Raw genomic sequence first — 26,125 nt, 5'->3', positions numbered from 1 at the left:
AACACACACTCCTCTCTCTCACACACACACACACACACAGACATGAGGGACAGAATGATATTATAATGTGTTCGGGAGGAAACTGCGGAACAATTTCGCCGCGTAAATCAAAAAAGGTCAAAATGCAAATGTCAGCTTTTCCTCCTTCCGTTTTAATTATTCTGTCAGGTTCAAAGAGTCTTCATCAGAAAGGAGGTGTTCTGACAAAGGAAGGCCTGAGCTCACAGATAAGCTCAATCTACGTCTCCTCTTGACACTTCCCTCTCTATACTTAGCCTATCTATACTCTTCTCACACACAGCGACACTTAGCATTACCTCAGAGTAAATTACAATGCATCACTATGAGCACCTAGCCAGAGTTGGTTTAGCAATTACCAGCTGACTGTCGATGTTGAGTCAATTATTTTACATTGAGCGGTGTCTTCATGTTGGTCGATTCTTAAAAAACTCAGCTGATAAAAGATTAAAGTCTAGTATTGTTGGTTCAGATTGGAGTGGAGGAAACTTATTGATCTGCTTTCAGCTGTTCTGCACAACATTGAGACTGGAGCTCATGTATATTTGCAGGGAGAACAGGTGCAACTTTCTACAACGTTCTCCATTTCTGTATCTGTAACAGTCTGCAGGTCTGCTGAGTGAAGTGTGTGCAAAACGGGTTCAGTACATGAGGATCGGTACATCATTTTGTTGTTTAACAGCACTGTTTGTTACAGATGTGTGTCTTAGTTTCCTCTTCTTCTTACTGACTTCACCCTCTGTAGTCCAGGTTAATTTTGTTAAACCTTCCCAACTTTCTATGTATTAATTTCATTATATTTTTTTTTTGCACCTTTACATTTCTAATCCAACGTTTCTAGTTTTATTTCCATTCTTTTAATTGGAGGTTTTTAAATGCATGTATACAGCATTTTGAATTGCTTTTGTGTATAAAATGTGCAACACAAATAAACTGGTTTTGCCTTACTTTACATGCATCGTATCTTTCTTTTCACCACAAACTCAGCTATAAGTCTAAATTATCAATTAGGCTTAGGGTGTAAAGCTACCAGGAAAACAAATTAAAAGAAAAAATGTAACACAGGTACTTATCACTGAAAATATGATTACAAAAAATAATCATTAAAATTGTAGAAAACATGGCTTCACTTCTCATATGTTCAAATACAGAAGAAAAAGTACAAAGATAACCTTTAATACAGTCTCTTTACATGTAATAAAGGGATTTTATGCTGATTCATTTTTATTCCTTTTAATTGAATGCATATTTGAAAATTAACTCACACCGTATCTGATATAATGATACATGTGAAGCCACATCAGCACCTTTGACTGGTTTTTTCAGCTTGTCTCTACACATAAAGTTACGTTTCACAGTCATGATCCAGATATGAATAGACAGACTGCAGAGGGTTAATTCTTCATTGTAAGCTTATAGCATGAAACATGTTACTCTGAATGGATAATGATTTTGATTTATTCTTTTAGGAACATGTTTGTACAGTAGAGTAGTGACTCTTTTCACTTGTCTCTTTGCTGTAAATGCAATGACAATAATCCTACCACTGTATATCAGACACACACATACCCACACACACACACACACACACACACACACACACACACACACACACACACACACACACACACACACACACACACACACACACACACACACACACACACACACACACACACACACACACACACACACACACAAGGTCACATAGGTACTCTAGCCAGTGAATAAGAGGAGGCTGGAGCCGGCCGAGGTGGAGACTGGTCTTGCCGTGTGATTCGCCACATACATCAACTCTGTTGAGCAGAAAATTGAATTGGAAATGTGGGCCTTGAAAGAGTGCGGCTCCCATTTACGCCTGGACCAGAGCTAATGATTTGTCATTTCTCTCAGGGGTACAAGCTGCTGCCCTCGCTCTCACACCCACACTGCAGCAGAGCGCCGGGCAGCCTCGCCCTCCTCTGCTCAATGTGTTCATGTTTCATGTATGTTTTATCTCCAGATTTGTTGTTCTTGTTTTACATGGTTGTCTACAGTGATGTTGACTCTGGTTTTCTATTAATGCTCTGTAAATAAAACTGTACACTGTAAATGTATACACAATGTGAGATTTTAGTGAAGTTTTCCATTTTACATGTATTTAACATTCTTTTTTAAATATTGTGGAGTGCCTATATGAATACACTTTAATTAATGGCCACATCAGATTTTCTGCCATCAATTTACAATCACATTCTATAAATCATTATAACAGTCAATCTTTCTCTTAAAAATAATGTCAATATTTGTTATTCTACAGCAGTAGTCACCAACCCTGCCCTGCATGTTTTAGGTATCAACCTGATCAGTGGCGACATTAGACCCTTTTTAGGTGAGCTGAAGCACCCCTTAATTTGATCTCAGCACCACCTAGAGATGAGACAAACAATTATGCTACAGGTTCAGATGGTTTTTATTTTAACAGGTTTAATGTACTTTGGATAGTTCTGTCATTAATATTGTCTTTACCCTTCAGGGTTCATTAACTATCTAAGGGTCTTCTCTGTAGAAATCTGTTTATTCTGAACCATTATTATTATACACAATAGTACACCACTCAACTATATATTTATTTTTCTTGTTTTAATTTACATCATCCTAAATTAGTAATGTAGCAGGGGGTTTGAACACTTTCAGGGCATTGTATGTCAACTTCTCATTAGGAGCTGAGCCCCCCTAAAGGTCTGATCCTAGAATCGCCCCTGCACCTGATTATAATAACTCATTACCAAGTCTTCGATGAGCTTCAGCTGCTTGATAATGAGCTAATAATTAGAATCAGGTGTGTTAGAGTGGGGAGCTACCTAAAACATGCAGGGCAGTAGATCTCCAGGAGCAGGGATGGTGACCACTGTTTTAAATCTAATACAAAAATACCATATGTCAAGTGATTGTAATAAAATGTGTGACTATTTTAAATATTTATTGTAATGCCATATTATGTCATTCTGAATCAGAAGTACATTTTTGATTCTGAAATACCTAATCAGGTGTTAAATGTGTGATTAATCATTACAGTGGAGGCAGTGTATTCTTTATGTTTTGTGCTATTAGTTTATAGAAAACAAACCATTACAGTGACACTACATTATGGTCTTATGTGACCTAAACTTGAAAGCTATATTTAATTTAATTGATTTTATTGAATGAGTAATATTTTTTGAATAAAAACAGGCAAAGTTTAACCTGGAACACCTTCTATGTACAAAAAATGTGTATCAGCTGCACAAAAATTAAAAAAATTGAAATATGTTTGCATATATAGTAGTTTATACTTTTCAGTCTCATATAATGTACTGTGTTCACTTCACCAGTATGAAAGAGTTGCTGCTGCTTTAGTTAATCATCATAACAATTCAGATGGTGTCAGGGAAAATAGATCTATGTCCTCTTCACAAATTTGCTCGGCTTTTTTTTTTTAAAGCACATATATATATAAGCAGGCATTTACAAACTATTCCATAAAGGGCCATAATGTGGCTGCAGGTTTCCATTCAAACCAAGAAGCAGCACACCAGACTTGACTCATTTAATCAACTGATCTCAGTCGAATCTTGTGCTCTTGATTGGAGCAAAAACCTGCAGTCACACGGCCCTGTAAGGAATAGTTAAACATGCTTGATGTATGGTTATATATATGGTGTAAAATGTAGTACCTTTATCCTGATAGATTAATGTTTATGTAAGCAGCAGCAGGACTGTGAAGATTCAGCAGATGGGTTCTGAATTATTAAAGACTTGAAGGTTTTTAACATGTTTTGGTCTGCTCTGCGTTTGCTCGTCATGACAGTTTGAATGTGCTATTTTTCATCTTCAGCTTCTATCATGTCAATGGAGCTCTGAGCAGATGAGCTTTACTGGTTAAAGCTCGAAGCTTGATTTGTCATTAATTATTGATTTGATGGCACTATCTGCTGGCATACTGAACACACACAGAGACACAAACACACTTGCACCACTTTCAGAAAGTATCCTCTGTGAGATGGATGACTTCCATCATTTCTACAATTCCTGTTTTAAAACTCCGGATTTCTTAATTTGCTGACTGAACACTTGTACTTAAAAGCACTTGAAGTGTTCCTCACAGCTACTGCACGCACGCACACACACACACACACACACACACACACACACACACACATACACACACACACACAAAGTTTGCACAGCTATCCTCCTTAAGACAGTAATTCTGGGCTTCCATTCATTTAGACAGCCTAACCCAAACCCCAACACTAACCTGAACCAGGACCTTAGAGATGACGTTTCGCCTCATTAGGACCAGGCTTCGGCCCCCATGAAGACTACTGGTCCCAAAAAGGTTTGTGTTTTTACTAGAAATACATACGCACATACTCTCACACAGAAAAACTTGATGACCTGACTTCACTCCGTGTGTGAGCTGAAGATTAAAACCGGCAGTAAAATGCATGAGACGCTTCTGTCTGACTAATCCACCCTCACCTTGAGTCTGATTGACACCAAGCACATCTGCAATTTGTGTCGACTAAAATATGTTTCCCTCAGCAAGCAAAACAAGCTTCTAGCAACACATTCATAATACATCTTTGAAATGATTTAGCGATTATCACTTGTTCAATTGCTTGAGGAAAGAAAAAAGGTTTTAATAAAAGGATGAAAGACCCTCTAGTGATAACACACAAGGGTGAATTTAAATAATGATGTAGATAGTTTCTACACCATAAGGGACTTTTAATAAACAGACTATGCTGGATACAAACACCAGCAGACAATTTGACAGGTTAAAGATGCTTTATGCTGTGTCAATGTGTCTGTGACTTATTATTTATTGTATTTCAAACTTCTATTTCTATTAATTGCATTAGTTGTGTTAGTGTTTGTGTCTACCTGCCCACAGACTGTAGATGTAAATTATTATTAATAAGTAGCAGCTGACTAATATATAATATCTGTTACAAAACATCTCTTTTCATTGTATTAACCCTCACATACTGTTCATATTCTGATTCAGTCTCTACACCAATTCACATTCATAAATTAAATAAAGAAATTAAAATAAACTCATTAATTAATGGTTGGTTAATCCTTAATAAAGAGTGTATTCTGTTAATTTATGGAGACATTTACAATTACCACTTTATAGAATATAAATAATATAGTAACATGTTCGAATGGTAATTTCTGAATAAATACAGGTCAAATTTGGACATTTGCTTATACAAAAATGTGTATAAGCTGCATTTTATTTCCATTTTTGTATATTCGTAGTCACATTAGACAAAGTCCACCCTAGCATGTGTATAGGGTGTTTTTACAGCTCTCAAATGTTAAAATGGGTCAAATGTATCCCTGAACAGTATGTAAGGATTAAATTGTCTTTTTGTACATAGTCCCTGACAAATAAATCCATACAAGTATGACGCATTTATGTTTCCAATGGCAACCCCCCTTTGTTCATTTTAATAAGTGCACAGGGGAGTTTTTGCCGATATACGTACGTTTGTAAATATTACATGCAACACACACTCACACACACACATCATATCATTTGACAAGTGTCAGACACCAATGCTTATTCTATAAGTTCATTCTTTTCTGTGAGTATTCATGTATCAAGATGGCTGATATTGCTTAAATCTGTCCTCACTGAAATCACAAAAACATCAAATTCAGCCAAAAAAGATGCTTTCATCCAGTCCTGCTGGCTGCTGTCAGTTATAAACTGTCCTCAACTGCTTTTACCTGCATTTGAAAGTGACTGATGATAAAAAATTTGACATTTTGACCACATGTTAAACTCTGGTCAGTCAAAAGTGAAAATATACATCCAGCGTGTTCTTCATTCAGTGCTCACTAAATTATAGCTGCAACGTTTAGTCGATTAATCTGCAACTATTTTGTTAATTAAAACAATCTTTTTGGCCATTTTTTTAAAGCAAATGTGCCAAAAACATTTGCTGATTTTAGCTACTATAATGTGCTTTTCCTTGTTGGATATTGGACAGTTGTAACCTTAAGACTCTGGAAATTTTAAGGGTCATTTTCATAATTTTCTGACATTTTAGAGACAAAACAATTAATCAATATATCAAGAAAATAACGGGCAGTTCAATCAGTATTGAAAATAATAGTTAATTGCACCCCTGTTCTAAATACAGTTAAAATATGTGGACACTTCAGACTTCCAGCAGAAGTGGTTATATGTGTTTTTCAAATGCAGACAGACCAACACTCAGCGCTTGATAAGAAAAGAAATTCAACCATGTGCAAAAGTAAACTAAGAACTCTTTTATTCGTTTTTTATTCATTTTATATATCTATCTTTAGCAGTTAATTTTTTTTTTCTACACGAGTCCTTTAAAAGTTTGTCATCATGCTAGGTGCAGCTTCAGTGTTGGTAGTACATGCAAGGTTGTGGATTCTGTTGGCAGAGGATTTCAAACATCAGACAACTGGAGAACACGGGAGCAGTGGCTCTGAACCCCCCCCTACTGAGACCGCTCCGGAGCCCCCTCCCTCTCCAACCACAGAGGCGACCGCAGGAGGGGCACTGATCATCATCATTTGAGGATTCACAAAGGGTTAAGCAGATGCAGTTCAGATTCAGTTTTTCTTGCTGTGATAGTTGCCATCCGATCCATAAACGGGGACGGTTTCTTATCATGACATCATCAGTTGACATCTTTAGTGCAGTCAAAAAAGAAGAACAAAACTCTAGAAGCAGGCAGTCTTTAAGAAGGGGAATATACAAAAAAACAAACAAACAAATAAACCCTCAGGGAGATCATAACGGGAGAGGAAGAAAGTCTGGGGTTTAAGGGGGGGAGGGAAGCTTCATTCAGACTCCTGTTTGTGATGAAAGTGACAGTAAAAGAGACATCAGGAGTAGTGCTTGTGACTTTGGTCTGGGTCTATTTCTAAGGGGGCACCATATCCCATTTCCCATCTACTCTGATTTAAAAAAAACAAAAAAACAATTTAAATTCTTCCAACTCTGGGAAATTCCCTTTTTCCTGCTTCTTCTTCTTCTTTTTTTTTTTTTAGTTTTCTAATACAGAGTCATAAAACAACCAAATATAAGTGAAAAAGGTACATATGACATCACACGTGCCAGCTGGTGGATGCCGCTTGTAGCTGAGGCACCTTACAGTGCATATATATATATATATATATATATATATATATATATATATATATATATATATATATATATATATATATATATATATATATATATATATATATATATATATATATATATATATATATATATATATATATATATATATATATATATATATATATATATATATATATATATACATACATACATACATATACATATATATTCTTTAAACATGGGTGGCTACAGTGGGGATGAAGCCTGTTAAGAACCCCGGCAGTGTTGGTGCCATGCTTAATGGTGCCCAGTGAATCACGTAGAACCACTAATACATAAACATCTTCACAATCCCAGCAACATGGGAAAGGGTAAAAAAAGTCTAAAACAGTTCAAGATGGGAAGAATTGATTGTACAGGGAACATAATTAATTCATTTTTGTTGTTCCTTATATACAAAAAAATAAAATTATAATTAAAATTAAAAATCAATGACTGTACTGCAGCAATAATGATCGCAGGTCACAATATACACGTGGTCACCGACAGCTACAGATGCACTAAAGAAGCCTGACATTTGTATTTTACCCCATATTGAATGGGATACACAGTTTTTTTTTGTACAAATCAGTACATTGTTCAGTGGATATACAGTACAAAAACCAAATGGTAAAAGGTTGATGCCAAAAATAAAACATTATATGAGATATTTAAAAAAAAAAAATCATCTTGGTAAGGGAGATATTGGGGCTGAAACACACACATGGACATCATCTTTGGTGAAGATTTCCACAGAGTACGCTTAAAGAGGCCTGAGCACACAGATTGCACACACACACACACCTACATGTCCTACCACTGGGAATAGGAGTTAATCGCGGCGTCCTCGCTTTCCAATACATTTTAAAAACACGAGGACGTTTTAGTTTGAAGCACTCGAATAACATCATCAGGGTGTACAGTAGAGGTGTCGAGTCAGCTCACGAAGGGGGTCTTTCTGAACTACGCACCTAATGTGTTTCTGACGTGGATGTAGAAGAGAGAACAGGCCGTCTAAAATGACATCAACGTGATACATTGGATAGTAACCTACTGGTACAGTTTAGATGTTAGTATTGTGAGTCTGTTGGTACAGTGAATGTGTCTTACTTCACTGTTTGCAGGGATTACAACATGTTTGCACCTCAGACAATCACTACAGGCATAATGTAACGTCACGCACTGCATGTGGCACTACATAGACAGCACACAGACCATGCCTTGTATGAGTAGATCAATTATCATGAATCCCTGCCACAAAGTGACATAGTTACAAGATCTGAGAGGTCTGTTTAGACTATCACTGATTTCACTGCAGTATAATCCCCCAATCCTCAAAATGCCCAATTTCAAGAAAAAACAACAACAACAAATAAAAATAAAATGTCCCCCCCCCTCCCTCCAAAAAACAACAACCCAAAAACAAACAATCACAAGAAATCTAGAAAATAGAGACACAGATTCAAAGCTGCCTGTGGAGGAATATGCTGGCATTCATTCAAAATCATTCACTGATGGACGCACAGGGCTCTCCACCACATGTTTTCTGCTCTGCGGGCCTCCCAGTTCAGTTCCCATGCAAAGCCATGGCTTAGATCAAGGAAAAAAATACAACGTGCAGCACCTCCCAAAACTTGTCCCAAGACCCAGGCGAGGGGGGGAGGAGTCAGGGCGGCTACGAGACACTCGACATGACCCCCTTACCCCCCCACTGTTCAAGTATGAAATGAGAGTAACATAAAATAACTTACAGAACATACGCACGAATGAATGAATAAGACCTAAAACCAACAAAAAAAATGTACTAAACTGCTGTGACACCTGGCCTACATATTATTTCCAGTCAGTGAATAGATCAGGGCCACAGTATTTTTTTTAACATATTCATCTTTAATACAGGGGCTAAAAAACATAGAGTCTCATCTAAGGAACGGACCAAATAACACACATTTAAATGTTATAACTATTTTCTGTTCTCTGTCTTTTCAGTACTAGATTTACATCTTGAAGATTAAGCATCTTTAAATTAAAACTTTGTCATAGTTATTATTTTTAAAAAGTACATTTTTTTTATAGGTCCATACATGTTGGTTTTAGTTGACAATGATCAGCCTCTGTTTCTACATTTTACCCTAAACTGACTACACTCATCTATCAATGAAAATAGACAGAAATGTAGAATTTTAACGTCCACATCTACGTCATAAAAACAAGATTTATCTGGAAAAACCAAAAACAACCAAAGAGGCGTAAAACAATGGATTCCAGTTTTAAAACAGAAAACAAGTAGATGAAAAAACAAAAAACACACCATCCATAAAAATCTAAATAAAAAGGACAAAAGTCAATATGATGAGAAATGACACGGTGAGGCTGAGGTCCTCTGAGGATGAGAATGATGAGCTGTGGATGGTTTGTGAAACTATGCACGTTTATTTCCACATGCGTGCAAACGTTATGGGACGGAGGTAAGTGTCTTTGCGGGCTGGTTGTTAATACGGGGCTGTCTTTCTTTCAGGCCTGGGTCGGGGTGGGGGTGGGGGGGTGGGAGTGGGGGTTTAGGAGTCCCTTGGTCCCATTACTCCCTCAGGAGCAGAGGGTAAACTGGTCTTGCTCAATGGGCTTTTTGACCCATGCCCCTAGGCCGGACTTGTGGAAAGCCTTGATGAGCGCCTGCTTGGCGTTGTGGTACTCTGTGGCTGCCTGCTTGGCTTCATGGTAGGAGCTTGGCCTGAGCACCTTGATCCGCAGGATGGATGTCAGCTGGAGAGGAGAGGAGAGACGAGGAAGTAAACAACAGCTTAATGACCAAAATCTAAAGTTCATCGAATATCATCGTACTGGAGTTATTAGAGATGCACCAATCGATCTCTCACTTTAGGATTAACGTCGTCAGCTTTTTATCAAACTATCAATATCTGTCTAAATCTGTCTATGGCTGTATATATGTCAGATCATACGGTATGGAAACTAACCTACTACTGCTGGAATTCAACTCTACATTCTTTCAGTGCTCCACCACTCCCCCATCTCTACTTACTTCATCCATCCTGAATTTAAACATGTTCTTTTAAAATCTTCACATAATCCTCACATGCACCTATGCACATTTAAATAGCTATCATTATAATTCTATGAGTTTATCTTCTTCATACTGGCAGCAAAGAGATCCCTTAAAGCAACTTTAATGGAAATGATGGGGAACAAAATCCACAGTTTTATTCTATGTAAAAATACATTCTAGTTCAGCTGAAGATAATATGAGACTTGAGCAATCTTAGACTAATCAAGTTGATTTTTTTCCAAAGTTACAATCAGTTCATTATGAAATCCTCCTTCTATCCCTCTGCAAGGACACAGTAAATTGGTAGTAAAAAGACTATAATTTTAGAGGATCAATTTGTCTCCATCAATTACATTAAAATGATCTTAGAAAGGAATCTGTTTGTAGACGATATGGACAGGAGGAATAATTGATGCGACCAATTACTCCTTTAATGTACATTTGGGTATGTTAGGATTATTTTAAGACTGCTCTTTAAACTTAAGCTTTTTTTTAATGTGGCATGAATCAGATCTGAATAATTCTTCTAAATATTATTAAATTGTTCAAATCAGATGAACTAAACTACTACAAAACCAATCTGGTACTTTATGATACAGACCCAAATGCTTCACTAAACCTGGGTGCAGTATGTATGAATGCATGTATGTGTGTGTCTGTGTGTGTGTGTGTGTGTGTGTGTGTGTGTGTGTGTGTTTGTGTGTGTTTGTGTGTGTGCATGTAAGCTAGCACACATGCACACTCTCTGTACCTTGGTGTGTAGGCGCACCCAGCGGCTGTACAGGGCGTGCTTGCAGAGGCGTGAAGCGCGGCCCATGTCGTCCTTGCCGGTGGTTGCGTTGATCACCTCCAGCGCCTGGTCACCCACCGTCCAGTTCACGCTGAAGTTTGGGGCTTTGCCTGGCTGTCTGGCTTCTGCATTACTTATACCTTGAAAGCATAAACACCCAGGATCAGGGAATGAAAGAAATATACTGAATACATGTTTTTTACTGTCAACACTGTGAGAACCACATCTGCACATTATGAATCTCAAAAACTCAACCTCATGGATGGGACTCTGAGGACAGAGCCTGCTCCCTGCATCCACTGCATCCCAGGCATAAATTGGAGATATATGGACGCCATAAATATCCTGGTGTCTTGCTTTTTGTGTGTGTGTGTGTGTGTGTCTGTGTGTTAAGCTCCTTGGTCCCATTTGGCAGCACTTGTGGCAGAAGATGATTTAGAGGGGGTGAAATCCTCAGTGCTCTGACGCCATAGCCCTTCACCGCTAAAAACTCTGTAAAGCGGAAAAGGTTAATGTCCCCCCCTACTATTATCTCCTTTACCCGCCATTGAAAGAGCAACCAGAGAGGATGAGCAGAGGGAGCAACACGCAGATCCAGACTCTCTCACATGACACCCTTATGATCCCCTAGGAGCTAAAAAAAGAAAAAAAAATGACCTCAGTATGAATTCACCTATCTGATTTTCAGTATTGGAGTAGGTGATTTGTTATAACTGGCTAATTGCTAAAACCCTGACCCTAAACAGCAACTGTTCAGTCACAGCTTAGCAACCGTAACTAGGCACAGCAGGCCTATAAAAGCTTTGAATTTCTCCAGATGTTGACATGATTTGCATGAGGCTCTATACCACATGTGTTTGGTACAAAGACGTCAGGGAAATCTTACATGCGACCGGAAGACGAAGCCTGAACGGTCTAAAAATGGAAAGTTAGAAAGAAAATAATAATAAAAAGCTTCAGGAGCCCTGGTCTATACGACCTTTTTAAAGGTCAAGCCGATGCTGAAAATTTACACAAAATGATAAAGCTATTCAAATTCCCCAAGAAGTAGGTAAATGTCAGCTCCGATCAAACAGAGAGGGGAAAAAAAAAGCAATAACTGTCTTCCTGCTGTGGATTGACCAGTGAGGAAGATAAATGTGTTTACTGCTTTGGATTATAGCCTACATCTTTGATATTTAGACAGCTGGAGTCTGATTGCCAAAGATTAACAAGGAGATGTCCCCAAAAACATAAAAATGTGAACATGCTCATGCTATTATTCCAGCCCCGAGCTCTTGGTTAGTTAAAGCTTTTAGCAGAAATCTCATCAGAGTTGTTTTTTTGTTCTTTTCTCATCTGCTCCACATTAATGAAAGACTTACCACTGAGTAGAGGTCTGTTGAGGGTGAACTGTTGGGGCAGGTCCTCTATATCTGCGATGCGCTGGTACATGGCTCTGGAGAGGTGGTCGGCGTGGTAAAGGCTGCCGAGGATGATGCTGGAGAAGTAGATCGGCTCTGTGAAGTAGCTCATCAGAGAGCCCTGGATGCCCACCACGTTCCACCTGCAGAGGTAAAACGCAACCATTGATTACCCAAAAACACAACTTTCAAGCTCCTTTTTGAAATAGTTGAAAATTTATTTCTACCTAATATTTCTGACATACATCTTGTTTCCATAGGGACCAGCGGCTGTGTTATTTGCAGCTATTAGAAAGCTTTGTAATAAATTCTTAAAGTCTCTGACACCAACTTTTCAACCACTAACCTCACACCAAGAGGGTCCTGTGTTTGAACCATACAATATATTAGCCCTGTGATTGACTGGTGATCTGTCCAGGGTGTACCCCGCCTCTCGCCCAATGTCAGCTGAGATTGGCTCCAGCCCCCATCCCCAACCCTCTAGAGGATGGATGGACTTTTCCCCTTTTCACTCGGGTAGTTATTATAAGCTGTCAGCTCCTTGTCTTCTTAACTGTGCCGATATGCTTCACAAAAATGCAGATGACTTTAAACAGATGACATGTAAAAAGTAGAAAGCAGTGTGACCAGCCTTAAAAAAAGAGTTGACTGTCTGACAGATGTGAGAAGGAGAGGAAGTTGTTTAGGTACTGAAATATTATTGATTTGCTCCAGAATGCTTCAAAGAGACCATTTCCTTTTAGGAGACTGTTAGGAAATACAGGAGATAAAAACAAATATGCTAAAGTTGTCTATGCATAGGTAGACACATACATACAGCGGCACATACAAAATATATTAATATATAACCAGCCGGTGCAATCTACCACACACAGTCACACTCAATCCTTTAGTTGTGTACACTCTGAAGTAGCCAATTTCATTTTCCCCAAAACGTCTGTATATTTCATTCATTTTCCCATTGACATGGTCCGTGAAGCATCACTTGCCCAAAGAGAGAGAGAGAGAGAGAGAGAGAGAGAGAGAGAGAGAGAGAGAGAGACAGAGAGAGAGAGAGAGAGAGAGAGAGACAGGGAGAGAGGGAGAGAGAGAAAGAAATGGATAAGTGGGAGAGATGGAGATGAGAAACAGAAGCAGGGTGTTTAAAAGGATAACACTGGCCAAAAATATATTTAGTCTAGAGCTAATTGTCAACTATTTTGATAATCAATTATTATTTTAGTCATATCTATATTCTAAGCAAATAAGTTAAAAAAATGTGCTGCTTTAAGCTTTTCAAATGTGATGATTTCATGCTTTTCCTTGTCATACATGATAGTAAATTGAATGTCTTTGAGTTTTGGACTGTTGTTCAGACAAAATAAGACATTAATAGATGCAACCTTTGACGTATAAAGGGCATTTTCTGTATTTTCTGACATTTTAGAGACAAACGACCTAATCAAATAATCACAGATTAAGCGATAATGAAGATATTGTTAGTTGCAGCCCTAGTTTCAACAATGTTTTAGTATTTTTCTAACCTGTCTGTAGTTCTCAGCCCCAAGCTCATTCATTCCTAACGTATTTCACAACAGGCAACAAATACCAAATTTAATAATCAAACAGGAATAAATAGTGTCTTTGTAAGGGAATATTTTCAACTGTGGATTAATACGTATTGTGCAACTAACTCTAGATAAACTACAATCATATCACTCAATGTAGAGCTATGGGTAATAAGTGATATAATAATAAAAAGGCAATAAGTCATCTAATCATTGATGATTTAAGTCTTTTTATAGGATTTATTGACAAAAAATATAGAGTACTGCCAGCTTTATCATTCATGGAACAATACAAATCAAATGAAACAAGACACTGAGTTAACAGTGAGTTGATGAACACTTCTCCGTCTCTATTTCACTTCAGGCTGACTGAGAGTGTGTGAAATGACCAACACGGGCCCAGAACAATGAGGAGACACCTGAGGCTACACAGAGGCACTGTTGTTTCCACATGCAATATTCTCCGTGTGAGCGAGACTGTGTGTGTGTGTGAAACTGAGGGAGGGCAAAATGATATCTCTGAGTTCATAGCTGCGAGCAGTAAAACACACATTCAGCACAAACAGCTTCATAACAGTTTGCGCCTCACACACACACACACACACACACACACACACACACACACACACACACACACACACACACACACACACACACACACACACACACACACACACACTGCGGTAACATACACACACACATACACTTTTCCCATCAATGTTTTTAACAGGGTTACACAACTACACACACACACATTCTGAGTTATGTTTTTGGAGGCATTCAATTTCATTCCTGTAACCGTCTTTGTGTTTCTTCAATGTTATTTTATTCAATATCATGCTCTGTGCATCTACAGTCATACGGTATGCCCAAAAACACAAGAGCAGGGTAAGAACTAGTCAGAAAGTCTAACTTCAGCTGTTAGAGAAACATCGACAGGAGGACGCAACAGGACCAACATGGAGAAATAACCCATAAGAGCGCTGTTTGCTAATGACTTGAGTCAAATAGCTGAAAACAACGTGCGGCAGAGAACTGCTTGTTCTCACTTGAAGCCGTGGGGCTGGGCATGTAATCAAAAGAAAATGAGAGGAGGGAAAACAATACGTAAGGAGGGAACATTGAGGGGACGGTCAACGTGTGCCAGTTAGCTTCTGTATTAAATAGCAGCCCTGCAGCTACCAATCACTCACATGGGGGGACAGGAGTGGGTGAACAACACTGTGCCACGAGAGCTCGGGTGAAAGTGAGCAGCATTGCATTAAGAGTTGTCTCAAAGTGGAAGAAATATAATTTTAATACTTAATCCTTATCTTAACTGTAAGGGACAATTTTATTTAGTTCTTTCTAATGTAATTTGAGTCAGCTTTAAAATACTGCTTGTTCTTTCTAGTTATACAATATAAAAAACTTGGGCCAAGTTTTGTCTCCAGATGGGAAATTAACTTTTTAAAATGTGAAGATTTACAAGCCACTGAAAGATAAATGTTCAGTTTCATCAGCCACTCAATAGTAAATCATTATTTTGTGTCTGAAATCTACAAACCACTTTCATTTTTTAACAGTATTTGGCTGGTTCTTGGCATTATTCTCCCACCCTGACGGTCTCCAACCTCTTTTGCCCCCTATGAACTTTACGACCCTCTGTTTTTGGACAACCGCACTGAATCACTACCAGTACTGACAAGCTGAAAGGGTAACAACACTTGTCACACGATGCAAACGACAAGGCGCTCGCTTCACAGCAAGCGTATCCCTCATCAAATACACACTCAGCATTCAATCAGGCTGCGTGTACAGGCAAGGTATCCTGGACGAAGAGGAAGAAGGAGAAGGTGGAGGAGGAGGAGGAGGAGGATGAGGGCGGCTTGTGAGAAGAGTTATGGAGAAGTTTTATCGTTTATCACAAGGAGGGGGACACACTGTTGCCTTGAACATGGACAGAGACTAAAGATGCTATGATCTGCCTGCAAAAACGCCCAAGAGACAGAAGATCCATCAATTCTGCTGTCCCTGACACTGCCCGAAGAAAATGATAGACTTCAAATGACTTAGTAGATTGACAAAGCCAGGATATAATGCCGTACATTAGAGTATGATTAAATAAAACATAAGAAAAGACTATCATGAAGTCTGTTATAGTTATGTTTTATGCACAAGGAGCAACAAACAAAATAGTTAATTTGAACATTAAAAACTTGAGCTGTAACTGAGCTGAATTTGACGTGAATTACCTTGCAATCTTGTCACTGCAGGACATGGTGAGTAACCTCTCTCCCTGCAAGACGCCGTCCCAGGTCTGGATGGTGTTACTGGACCTCACAGGGATGGTGCCCTCCCCCGACTCGATTTTGGTCCTTAGCTGGCCCCGTGCTTTTCGGTTGGGATGTCTGTCTCCTTGGTCTGAGCGAGACGACAAAGGGAAGAGGGAAAAAGAAAGACACATGTAAAAAAAAAAAAAAAAAAAAAGCTAGGAGAAAACATCCCCTATCAGTGTAAACATATCTACAAAATACAACATGACAAAACAGGAATTCTAAGAAAAGAGGAGAAAAATAGCTTCCACAAAATTATTTATTATGTTATCAACGTTTTCTGCTGTTCCACCAGCAGGCGCCATCTATTCAGTGACTAATTGAATGTGGTTGTTTTCTATTCAGTCTGCCATGTGCGACTGCAAACACTTTGACAAGAGTAAGAGGGAGGTTAATCAGACAGACAGTGTGTGTGGGCCGGGGAGGCAGAAAGACTGATAGGGACAGACAGAGAATGACAAAAAGCTCTAATTACTCGAGCCTTGTTTAAATGTATCTGTAATGCGTATTTGGACGTCGCAGTAAAATTCTAATTAAATGAAACCAAGCATATGAGGAAATCCTACAGATTTAATAAAATAAAATAAACTGCTGTTGAAATGGAATGCTCAACTAAGGCGAGACCGTGTTGAAAACACGTGGGGCTGAGCCTGGGAGAGGAGGTGAGAGGCGGGAACGAGGAGGGAGCGAGGCGGGAGTGTGCGGCTGTTCTGGGATTGTTCTGTACCTTCTACTCCGGCCTCATGCGGAGAGAAGATCCTGGCGTCTCCGCAGGGCGAGGTGCTGATATAGAGGTGGAACTGGATGTTGTCCTTTAACCTGTAGCCTCCCTTGTCACAATGCATGAATATGGAGCTCTGATGTTCGTCTTTGCTGTTGCTATGGCGATAGACAAACAGCAAATGTGAAATGGGCCCAGAATAAATAAATAAACAGCACAAAACCAGCATTTACATTTTTCTTTCTCCATTTTAGCTCATTTAACTGGACTGAATTGAATTAGACACACTGAGAGGAGTGTAAAAAAATAAATTGTAATAGCATTATCAATACAAGCAATCTCCATGCAACGCCGCCAACACTAAACTGTGCTCGAAGAAAACAAATTTAACTCTGTCCACTGACCTGAGGAATAACTCCAGCTGGGTGTAGAGGTACCTCATGAGCGAGCGTCGGGCGATTATTTCAGCATGGCAGTCATTGAGTGCCAGGCCACGGTCGCTCATGTACTCACCGTTGATGCATTTGGTTCCTGTGGAGACACAAATTACCTGTGCCTCCTTCACATCTGTCCCTGACAGGGGGGGATAGGGAACAAAGATATACAAGTCAATGGACACACATACACACACAGAGAGAGAGAGAGAGAGAGAGAGAGAGAGAGAGAGAGAGAGAGAGAGAGAGAGAGAGAGAGAGAGAGAGAGAGAGAGAGAGAGAGAAAGAGAGAGAGGGAGAGAGAGAGAGAAAGAGACAGAGAGAGAGAGAGAGAGAAAGAGAAGAGAAAGGGAGAGAGAGAGAGAGAGAGAGAGAGAGAGAGAGAGAAGAGAGAGAAGAGAGAGAGAGAGAGAGAGTGAGGAGAAGAGAGAGAGAGAGAGAGAGAGAGAGGGGACTACATTGTGTACTTGTGGTATTGGTCTAAATTGTGCTTTTATGCCCTTGAGTGCACAAGATTGAATTAATTTGCAAAAGTTGTCCTTCATATTAATAATGCACAGACGGAGAACACACATGATGAACTCAAATTTGACCAAAAAAAAGGGAAGCTGTTTCTGGATCAGTGTCCTTGTGTCTATGCCTAAGAAAAACATTGCCGAAGGAGAAAGAGACATCATTTTAAAGAGTAATTTTGGGAATCATGGCGGCTCAGATGGCTTTAGTACACATCCTGACACTGTTCAATCAAAACCTCCAAATACTGTCTTTGCCCTGTTACAGATAGTTTGGCAAGTTCTCACAGCCTGTATAAATTCACTGGTGTGGCTTCGGGGAAAAGGTGGCACTGTAAAACTGTAATTCATGTTGAATGTCTCCTAAAAGGATTAATATTCAAGAGTCTGCTGGTCTTAACCACAGTGTGACAGGCAGTGATGGGGGAATTATTCAGATTAAAACTGCACTCTACACTTTTTTTTATTGGCAAAATGCATTAAGTATTAAAATGAAAAGTACAACATTCAGAAAAAAAGGCCCCTGTGAGTGTTATACTACTGTAAATTACAGTATATCATTTGAATATTAATACAGATGCATTAATGTTTAAGTAGCATTTAGTGTAGCTGATTACTTTTGTAGTTAAGCATTAATACTTGAATTAATCTAGGCTAATGTACAGCTATGTGTTCAGTAACACTGACAAGTGACAGCATTATAATAGGTAATGTCAATACTTTCTTTTCCCTGTTCCGGTCTTTCTTAGTTTTATTGTTATTATTGATATCTTTTCCATTTATGTCTTTGTTTTGTGAGACGTTATAGTTTCTTGAAAAGCAAATAAAAACTGCCTTATTAAAATAATAATTACACTGTTTCATTCCACCAATGGTGATAGGATTGAAAGCAAAAAGGTGGTGGTTTTTCGACTATTAAATGTTGTTGCATATGCTGCTAAGAAGGCAAAACATGTCTAAGGAGACATTATTAGTGTGAGCAACTTATGCTTAACTGTGAATATTGTCATCTTTTGTCTACAAACATTGCAACCTAAATTTTCCTTTGCATGACCACTAGAAAATCAACTGTTGTTGGTGCTGTATTTCCCCAGCCTAAAAACCACCAACCATCTCTTCCCCAATTTTACCTGTTGTCATGACGACCCCTGCTAGGACTTTCCGTCGCGCATGGGGGGAGGTGAAGTTTTCTGTCAGCTCACTGAACTTATCCACCACCAGGCGAGAGACGGCATCAGCGAGAACCTGTGAGCACACACACACACACACACACACGCACGCATGCAGACAAACAAAAGGAAGACGCACACACACACAGCCAAACAAACACAAGCTTGTGTCAGATATGTCAGCTTACAAAGCGTGTCTGATAATATCCTCCCCTAGAGCACCATGTACCTGTCACACTGTTCGCATTCAGCTCCAAACAAGAGTCAAAAATGGCAACACGTGAAACTGGGTTTACTCCCTGAGGTATGCCTAACCTTCTTTCCAGCAACGCTGCTTGAATTTGTCTTGACAGTTATAATTTACCATCTCCCTTCTGACGGTGAATAACAAAATAAAGCAAAAACAAAAGAAGTAAACCTGATCAACAGATGGGAACAAAGTGCTTGTGGACATTTCACAAGGTTTGAAACCATAATCTGAAATCTGGGGGAAACCGTCTCTCGTTCTCCGGCAGCCACCTCCTCTCGCTGGCTCTTTATCCAGCGCTAATTTGATGGAAATTGACGACAACCGAGAGGAGACATGACGGCTGGATGACCACAAATTAAAGACATTAGTCCAGTATTACTTCTCTGCTACTTCGGAGTCACCCACTCGTAGACAGATCGTTTAACTTTCGAGTGCCAAGGTCGTCTATGGTGTAGAAATGACTGTTCATTTCTAGGATTAAAAAAACAAGTAATGATCATTTTCTTTTGTTTTTGGATTAAAAAAAAACTAAAAAAACACAAGCTGCATGTCAACCAAAGGTTTTAATAATACCTATCCTCCTCGTTGCATACCATAATATTTCCGAAATTACACCATGAGGTTTGAGATGACTTTTATAGTTTGGACTTCAAAAGCACCAACTCAAACCCCGACATACAAAACTAAACCATTTACCTCCATTACTGCCTTGCCAGATGGAAACAGGCTGCAGAGAATGAATACCAAGTGACAGGGAATTAATAGATTAATTAGTGGTTGTTCTAACATTGAATCTGGTTCTTTGTCGAATGAATCAGTTGACAAGTGGAGGGAGTGAGTAAGGAAAGAAGAGAAAAAAAGGCAGGAACTGCTTACTGTGTGTCACGTTGATTAGCTTTTCTGACTTTGTTATCTAACTTCACACACTGTCGTGACTCCGACCACCTTCTGCAGTTGTATTAAAACCAACAACCTGTCCTTAGTCTCCGCTAACCTGATGTGAATGAAGTTTTGATGATTATATACTCGAACAGTAAACGTTTGATAGCTGAAGCAGTCGTGAGTGGACCTTTCTGCAATCCAAACGTCAGATTCAGGAGAGGTTTATACTATGAAACAACGATTCTTTACAGATAAGCCCTGTCCATGTCTTCTGTCAACTTCTTTAGGACTGACTAATTAGGGTATCATTTAATTGGCAGCCATTCAATTTAGTAAGCATCAATTAAAGAGAAGGCTATTATTCATCTGACAACTTATATTCTTTAACAAAGTTGAAAATATAACTGAAAGCAGGTGTGACGATGCTTGTTGCAGACGAACTTTAGGGGGGAAATAAGATGTAGATGAGGTACTGGCATCTTATGATTAGGAGACCTGTAGAAATGTTTTTTAAAGAAATGTTCACTTTGAGTATCACAGCTCTATCTGCTTTGAAATCCAGTCTCAGTCTTTGTGAATTCAAGTTCTGTCATCTTTGACTCTCTTGTTACATCTTAATTAATGTGTCAAGCCTGGCAAAGATGACAGCCTTAATGAGGGCAGAATCTGAAAAATGAAAGTGATGTGAGCAATATGCCTCTACATCCCTCAAAAGCACCTCCTGAGATAAAACGTTTTATAACCTTGACGGTTATTTCTAGTAATAAAGTTACAAACTGAGGTTATTTAAATGTGTCCCATGGTCATTACTCTATACTTCAATGTTTTAAAATTAGAGGACTTGCACTATAACTACATATTCCTTTAACCAAAGCATATTTAAATATTCATACTTTTCTAACCTATATTCAAATTACATATCCTATAGCATGACAGTATGGGCTTTATGGAGCTTCAATGTAGAGTATGAACAGTCTTACTTAGGTGTCTTTCAAGGCACCCTAGGGTGTTCACTTTATGAGCTGTGATGCAAAACAAAGTGTGATTGCACTCATATTTGTGGCTGTTAATAAGTGACTGCATGATGAAGAGCTTTCACGCATGAGGCATTTTAGCTTGATACCAGTTGTAGCTCAAGGTTGCAACCCCTAGATTCAGTAGGGACTCTTTGGCGTACTCAGTTCAACAAACAATGTGGTCATTAAAGATAACCTATATTTTCTAGGACTGCAGAACCAATTTTGGCTCCTAGAAGTTCGTTGACTTCATTGTAAGACAATCCCTGAGCTGAAACTGACCTTTAATACTTGATAGATGAAGACGTTTTCCAATCCTTTTGTTGTTTCCTTTAGTGTTGAGTTTATAATTACTCTGATACATTCTTTACATGTATGACAATCTATGAAGAAGATAAACATCTTACCTGCGGTAGGTGAAGCTGCAATCCCTCTCTTGGTATGGGTTGCCGGGATGGTGTCTGGTCTAACTGCATGTTGAACAGAGCTGAGAGGGCGGCCTGGGCTGCCCGGGCTTTAGCCAGCTTCTTGTTGCGCCCTGAGCCTTCAAACGTCTGTGTATCCACTGTCACTGACATCACAAAATTCTTGGCATGACTCTCACCGCTCTCCGACACAAAGTCATATTTGAGGCCCGGCCTGAGCTCATTGAGGATCATGACAGGGTTTTTGCCACTGGAGGGTGAGCTGAATGCCGATGGAGGGGGCAATGGTGCCTGGACAAGGTTACTGCCAGGTGGTGTGGGAAGTGGGTACTCCCCTAGTGAGTTTAATGAGCCGTTACCATTGGAACCTAGATAGAAGGACTCTTCAGGTACGGCTGGTGTCTCAAAGCCATTGAAGAGCATGTCTGGGAAGTCAGCTTGGTCAGATGTAAAGTCTGTGTTCACTGTCAGTGTTCGACCCATGGCCAGGTGTGCCTCAGAGGCATTGGGGAACTGGACAAAGGAGCGCAGTGCTTTCTCAGCTGCATTCAGTTTAGCCTTCTTCTTCGTTGGGCCCATGCCCTCAAACATCTGTCCATTGACCTCCACGGTCATGACAAAAACTGGTGCGTGGACCGGTCCTGTCTGAGACAGCAGTTTGTACTGTAGACCTGGTTTGATTTCATTCAGCTGCATCAGAGCATTCTTGGGCAGGACAGGCCCCGGCGTTTTCTTACGCTTCTTGGCCCGGAACTTGGAGTGCGAGTGGCCATTGTTTCCTTCTTCTAAGGGCCGCTTTCGACTGCCCAGGCCGCTTCCATTGGGGAGCTGTTCAGCCACACCCACACCGTCTTTGCAGGACACGTTGTCCAGGTTTCGGTTTTCCTTAACGTCGGTGCTGCTCGAACCTGCGGTGCCCAGAAAGAGTAACTTACAACGCCTTCGTTGCAGGATCTTGTAAATGCAAAATTTATAGATTCCTTTATCACTCTTTGGAACTGAACCAATGATTTGTGTTCCTTTATCATAGAAAGAGATGCTGGCTTTTAGGTTTTTAAAGGACATGACAGGTCCTAAATATACATTGGTCCACATTCAAGACATTGATGGAAAACTGTTTGGAAATCTTTTGGCCCATATTCTGGTCAAATGGTATTCAAGTTTGAAATCAATCTCTTAATATATTGTCATTATTAAATCTGTCACATAGACTTGTTTTTCTAAGGGTCAGGAGGAAAGTGAGGGGAAATGCCTTTATGATTAAAACAACTAGTGTACTTTTCATGTTGTATTGATCTAAAAACATAAATGTAAACAACTGTGATTATACATATTGACGCTCAACAAAGACATACAGACAAATACACACAGAACTATTCCTCATCCATTTTTATCACTTTGCTGCCTACAAGGAAATGAGGTAGAGTGTTCAGTTTGAAACTGCTGGTATATTAATATACTGGGGAACACATATCACTGAACCCAGTTAGCAAAGTGGATGGAATATTGTCAAAAATTTTCATTTATAACATCCTTCAGCAAAGGCTTGATAGGTTACTCCTTGCGGTACTCAGGAGAAAGAGAGGCCGCAGTGTGCATGAGTGGGATTGTAGGTTGGGTTGAGGGAGTGCAGGGGAGGAGTGCAGGGGAGGAGCTGAGGACCAGGCAAACAGGAGAATACATCAAAGAGGCAGAAGGAGAGGACTCCACCTACTGCAGGATCCTAAAGGCTTGAGACTGGCGACAGGGTACAAGGTCAAAATGTGTGGTTACCCCCCTTTGCATGAGAATTTGAGAAGAATGACTGTCGTATTTAAAATGAGGAAAAATCTGAATTCAGAAAAACGGTTTTCTAATGAGGCGCCATTCATATGACCCTGTGCCTCTGAGATCCCACCCATGGAGCTTGTCAGAGATCACAGTGTTTTGGCTTTCAAAAATGCACTGACATGCTGCTACCATCTGCATACTATAATTGACATGTCGCAAGGCAAGGAAAAGAAAAAGACAAGCAAAAATATTAAAAATGTCTTCCTAAGATCAAGTATACAAACTACACATTCTTCAGATTATGAGCTCTGAAAACATGCAATATATTTTTTGGGGTGTGCATGCAGTCTTTGTGGAGTTTTGCAGATAAAAAAAGAGATGAAATGGGGAAAGGAGGGACAGAAGAAGTGTGCACAGAACCAACCAAGGAGAACTGTCACTTATCAACATGGCGATAGGTACAATTTCTAGGACAGGGACACAATTCCAGCCAATAACCTTAAACCATCACTGATATCGGGGCATTCATTAAGAAATAAGTAATAAAAACTGAATGTCCGAAGAGAAAAAGTTGAACACAGACATAGATTTTCATTCTACAATTTAAAATATAGAGTTCTCTGCCAACGATATAATGAGTAGAGCCTTTAACTACTGGCAATCTCAGGACTTAATATACTTATACACATGTTCACCTAGTGATCAATATAGCCATCAATACTCCAATCAAAATAAATCTATATATAAAATGAAATACTAGCATGCTAAACAGAAATACAGTGAACATAATGGCAGATATAAAAACTCAGAGCTCCCTTTCTCAGTTTCAAGTTAATTTTTGATGGCAAAAAATATATACATAGTGTATAAACTTTCACTGAAGGGCCATCTAAAGAGCTGAATGAAAATCACTTAAAAAAAAGTATGCCTAACTTTTGGCTGGATGATGGATACTCTGAAGCTTTAAGGCCAGATCTGAGGACAAAAGCCAGAGAGCATCAGCCACGACACCATGCACTGAATTATGGCACACATATGCAGTTGTGGTCATTATCATGCCAGCATTTGTGTAATCAGCATCCATTAGCTTCGCAAGAAGAAAAAAAAAACCCAAAACCTCCCATATGCTTGGATTTTCAGTGCCAAAATGCCCTGTGGTGGTTACATGAACCAAATAGTTTTTTTTTCAAAACTTCATTTCGAGTATAACTTGTTAGTTGTGCTTTTGATTCGTGTGATTAAAGAATTTAAAGAGCTGCTAAGGTTGTCACATAAAAGTAAAAAAGTCTTTCATGTGTTTCTTCGACGTTCCCTTGGTATTTAAGAAATAGGCCTGTGTGAGCTTGGACTGTGTTTTATCTTCAAATACATCTTTTGACTAGAAGTGTAAATGTAGGAAAGAGGCCGCCTCTGAGAGACAACAAAGTATTTTGCAACTCTGTGGTTATTTGACTTAACACAACAACATGCTTCTTCTCATCTCAGAAACATTAAGTGTGACACTACATTAAGAAACGATGGCTTGTGTTGCAGATTAGGGTGCTACTAGGATGAGATGACAGCTCTTTTTGAATGTAAGTTGAAAAGTGTTAAGGTGCGAAAAAGGAAAAGAAAAGACATTTAATGATGACTTTCTTTGCCGTCTGAGGTTCAGTTACTGAGTTCAAACCAAAATGTCTAATTAAAGTTCAATAAGCTGGAGAGGAGATTTTCTAAAGGGGGAAATCAAAGCAGAGGAAATTTGCAATATGATCTGAAGAATCTCAGATGTACTGATTAATTTCTTTTATAAAAAAGTTATAGTTATATTAGTGAGTGTATTTGTGTGTTTGTGTGTGTATCTCTGTCTTGGTTCAGGTAAGGACAAATGATAGCGCCTCATCATGCTGATGGAATCTGACAGAGGGGCAACTAAACAAAATAATTTAGCTTTTTAGGCCAACTTTTAAAAAAACAAAACATGTTTGTATTTGCAGATTCGGTTTGCATTCAGTTTGATTAGTTTTGCATTGTACTATTACACAAAGTGATAGTACTGCACTTATATTTGGGTAATATAAGTAAGCACGATGTGTTCATACTGATTACGCATCTGAGAAGGACAGGAAGACAAACAAGGGGAAAACATGCAGTAACACAAATATACAAGCATAAATTTTTCTTTTTAAAGCTTATTGCACTAAAACACAAAAACACAAGTATGGACACACGAGACAAAGCTGAGCGGACTCACTCATATTCTCCTCCTCATCCACATCCATGGCGACAGGTTTGTTCTGGCCTGAGAGCAGCCTCGCCCCCACTGCACCTGCGGATCAGAGGACAGACGGGCGGACTGCTTAAACAGGGACACACTAATACACATGCACATTCAAAGTAGCTATTGACGCTGAATAACTACAGCGATGATACATTTCTAGCTCGGTACACTAACACACGCACGCAGGTACGCATGCACCGCACACACAGTGTAAGTAGCCCGTGATGTAGGCATATAAATATTCAGAGACGGGGAGATATCAAGGTGAGAGAGGAGGCCAGGGCTGACAGGCCTTAATAGCAGGAGCAGTCTATTGTGACTTTAATATCCTTCCGATTAGACCTCATTTCCCATTGCCTGCTGAGAGAT

General features: G+C 39.3%; 1 protein-coding gene across 3 annotated transcripts in view; it reads right to left on the bottom strand.

The window, feature by feature from the left end:
* Positions 1 to 7,391: 7,391 nt before the first annotated feature.
* The window catches only part of adarb1b (adenosine deaminase RNA specific B1b), a 119,673-nt gene continuing 100,939 nt past the window's right edge, over positions 7,392 to 26,125 (bottom strand). Inside the window, exons 4-12 of one of the 3 annotated variants that reach the window (XM_062431140.1) lie at positions 25,730 to 25,804; positions 21,709 to 23,380; positions 19,115 to 19,229; positions 17,443 to 17,611; positions 17,045 to 17,196; positions 16,237 to 16,405; positions 12,417 to 12,598; positions 11,014 to 11,192; positions 7,392 to 9,961 (exon numbers count right to left, since the gene is read on the bottom strand). In XM_062431140.1, coding sequence (XP_062287124.1) covers positions 9,785 to 9,961; positions 11,014 to 11,192; positions 12,417 to 12,598; positions 16,237 to 16,405; positions 17,045 to 17,196; positions 17,443 to 17,611; positions 19,115 to 19,229; positions 21,709 to 22,821 — 2,256 coding nt within the window. In that variant the 5' untranslated portion in view covers positions 22,822 to 23,380; positions 25,730 to 25,804 and the 3' untranslated portion in view covers positions 7,392 to 9,784. Of the gene's footprint in view, positions 9,962 to 11,013; positions 11,193 to 12,416; positions 12,599 to 16,236; positions 16,406 to 17,044; positions 17,197 to 17,442; positions 17,612 to 19,114; positions 19,230 to 21,708; positions 25,805 to 26,125 lie in introns of all 3 variants that reach the window. The other 2 variants (XM_062431143.1, XM_062431142.1) reach the window with 2 other exon arrangements.

Source organism: Scomber scombrus, chromosome 13, assembly GCF_963691925.1.
Source record: "Scomber scombrus chromosome 13, fScoSco1.1, whole genome shotgun sequence".
Taxonomy (NCBI): Eukaryota; Metazoa; Chordata; class Actinopteri; order Scombriformes; family Scombridae; genus Scomber; species Scomber scombrus.
This window is presented reverse-complemented; position numbering and strand designations above follow the sequence as displayed.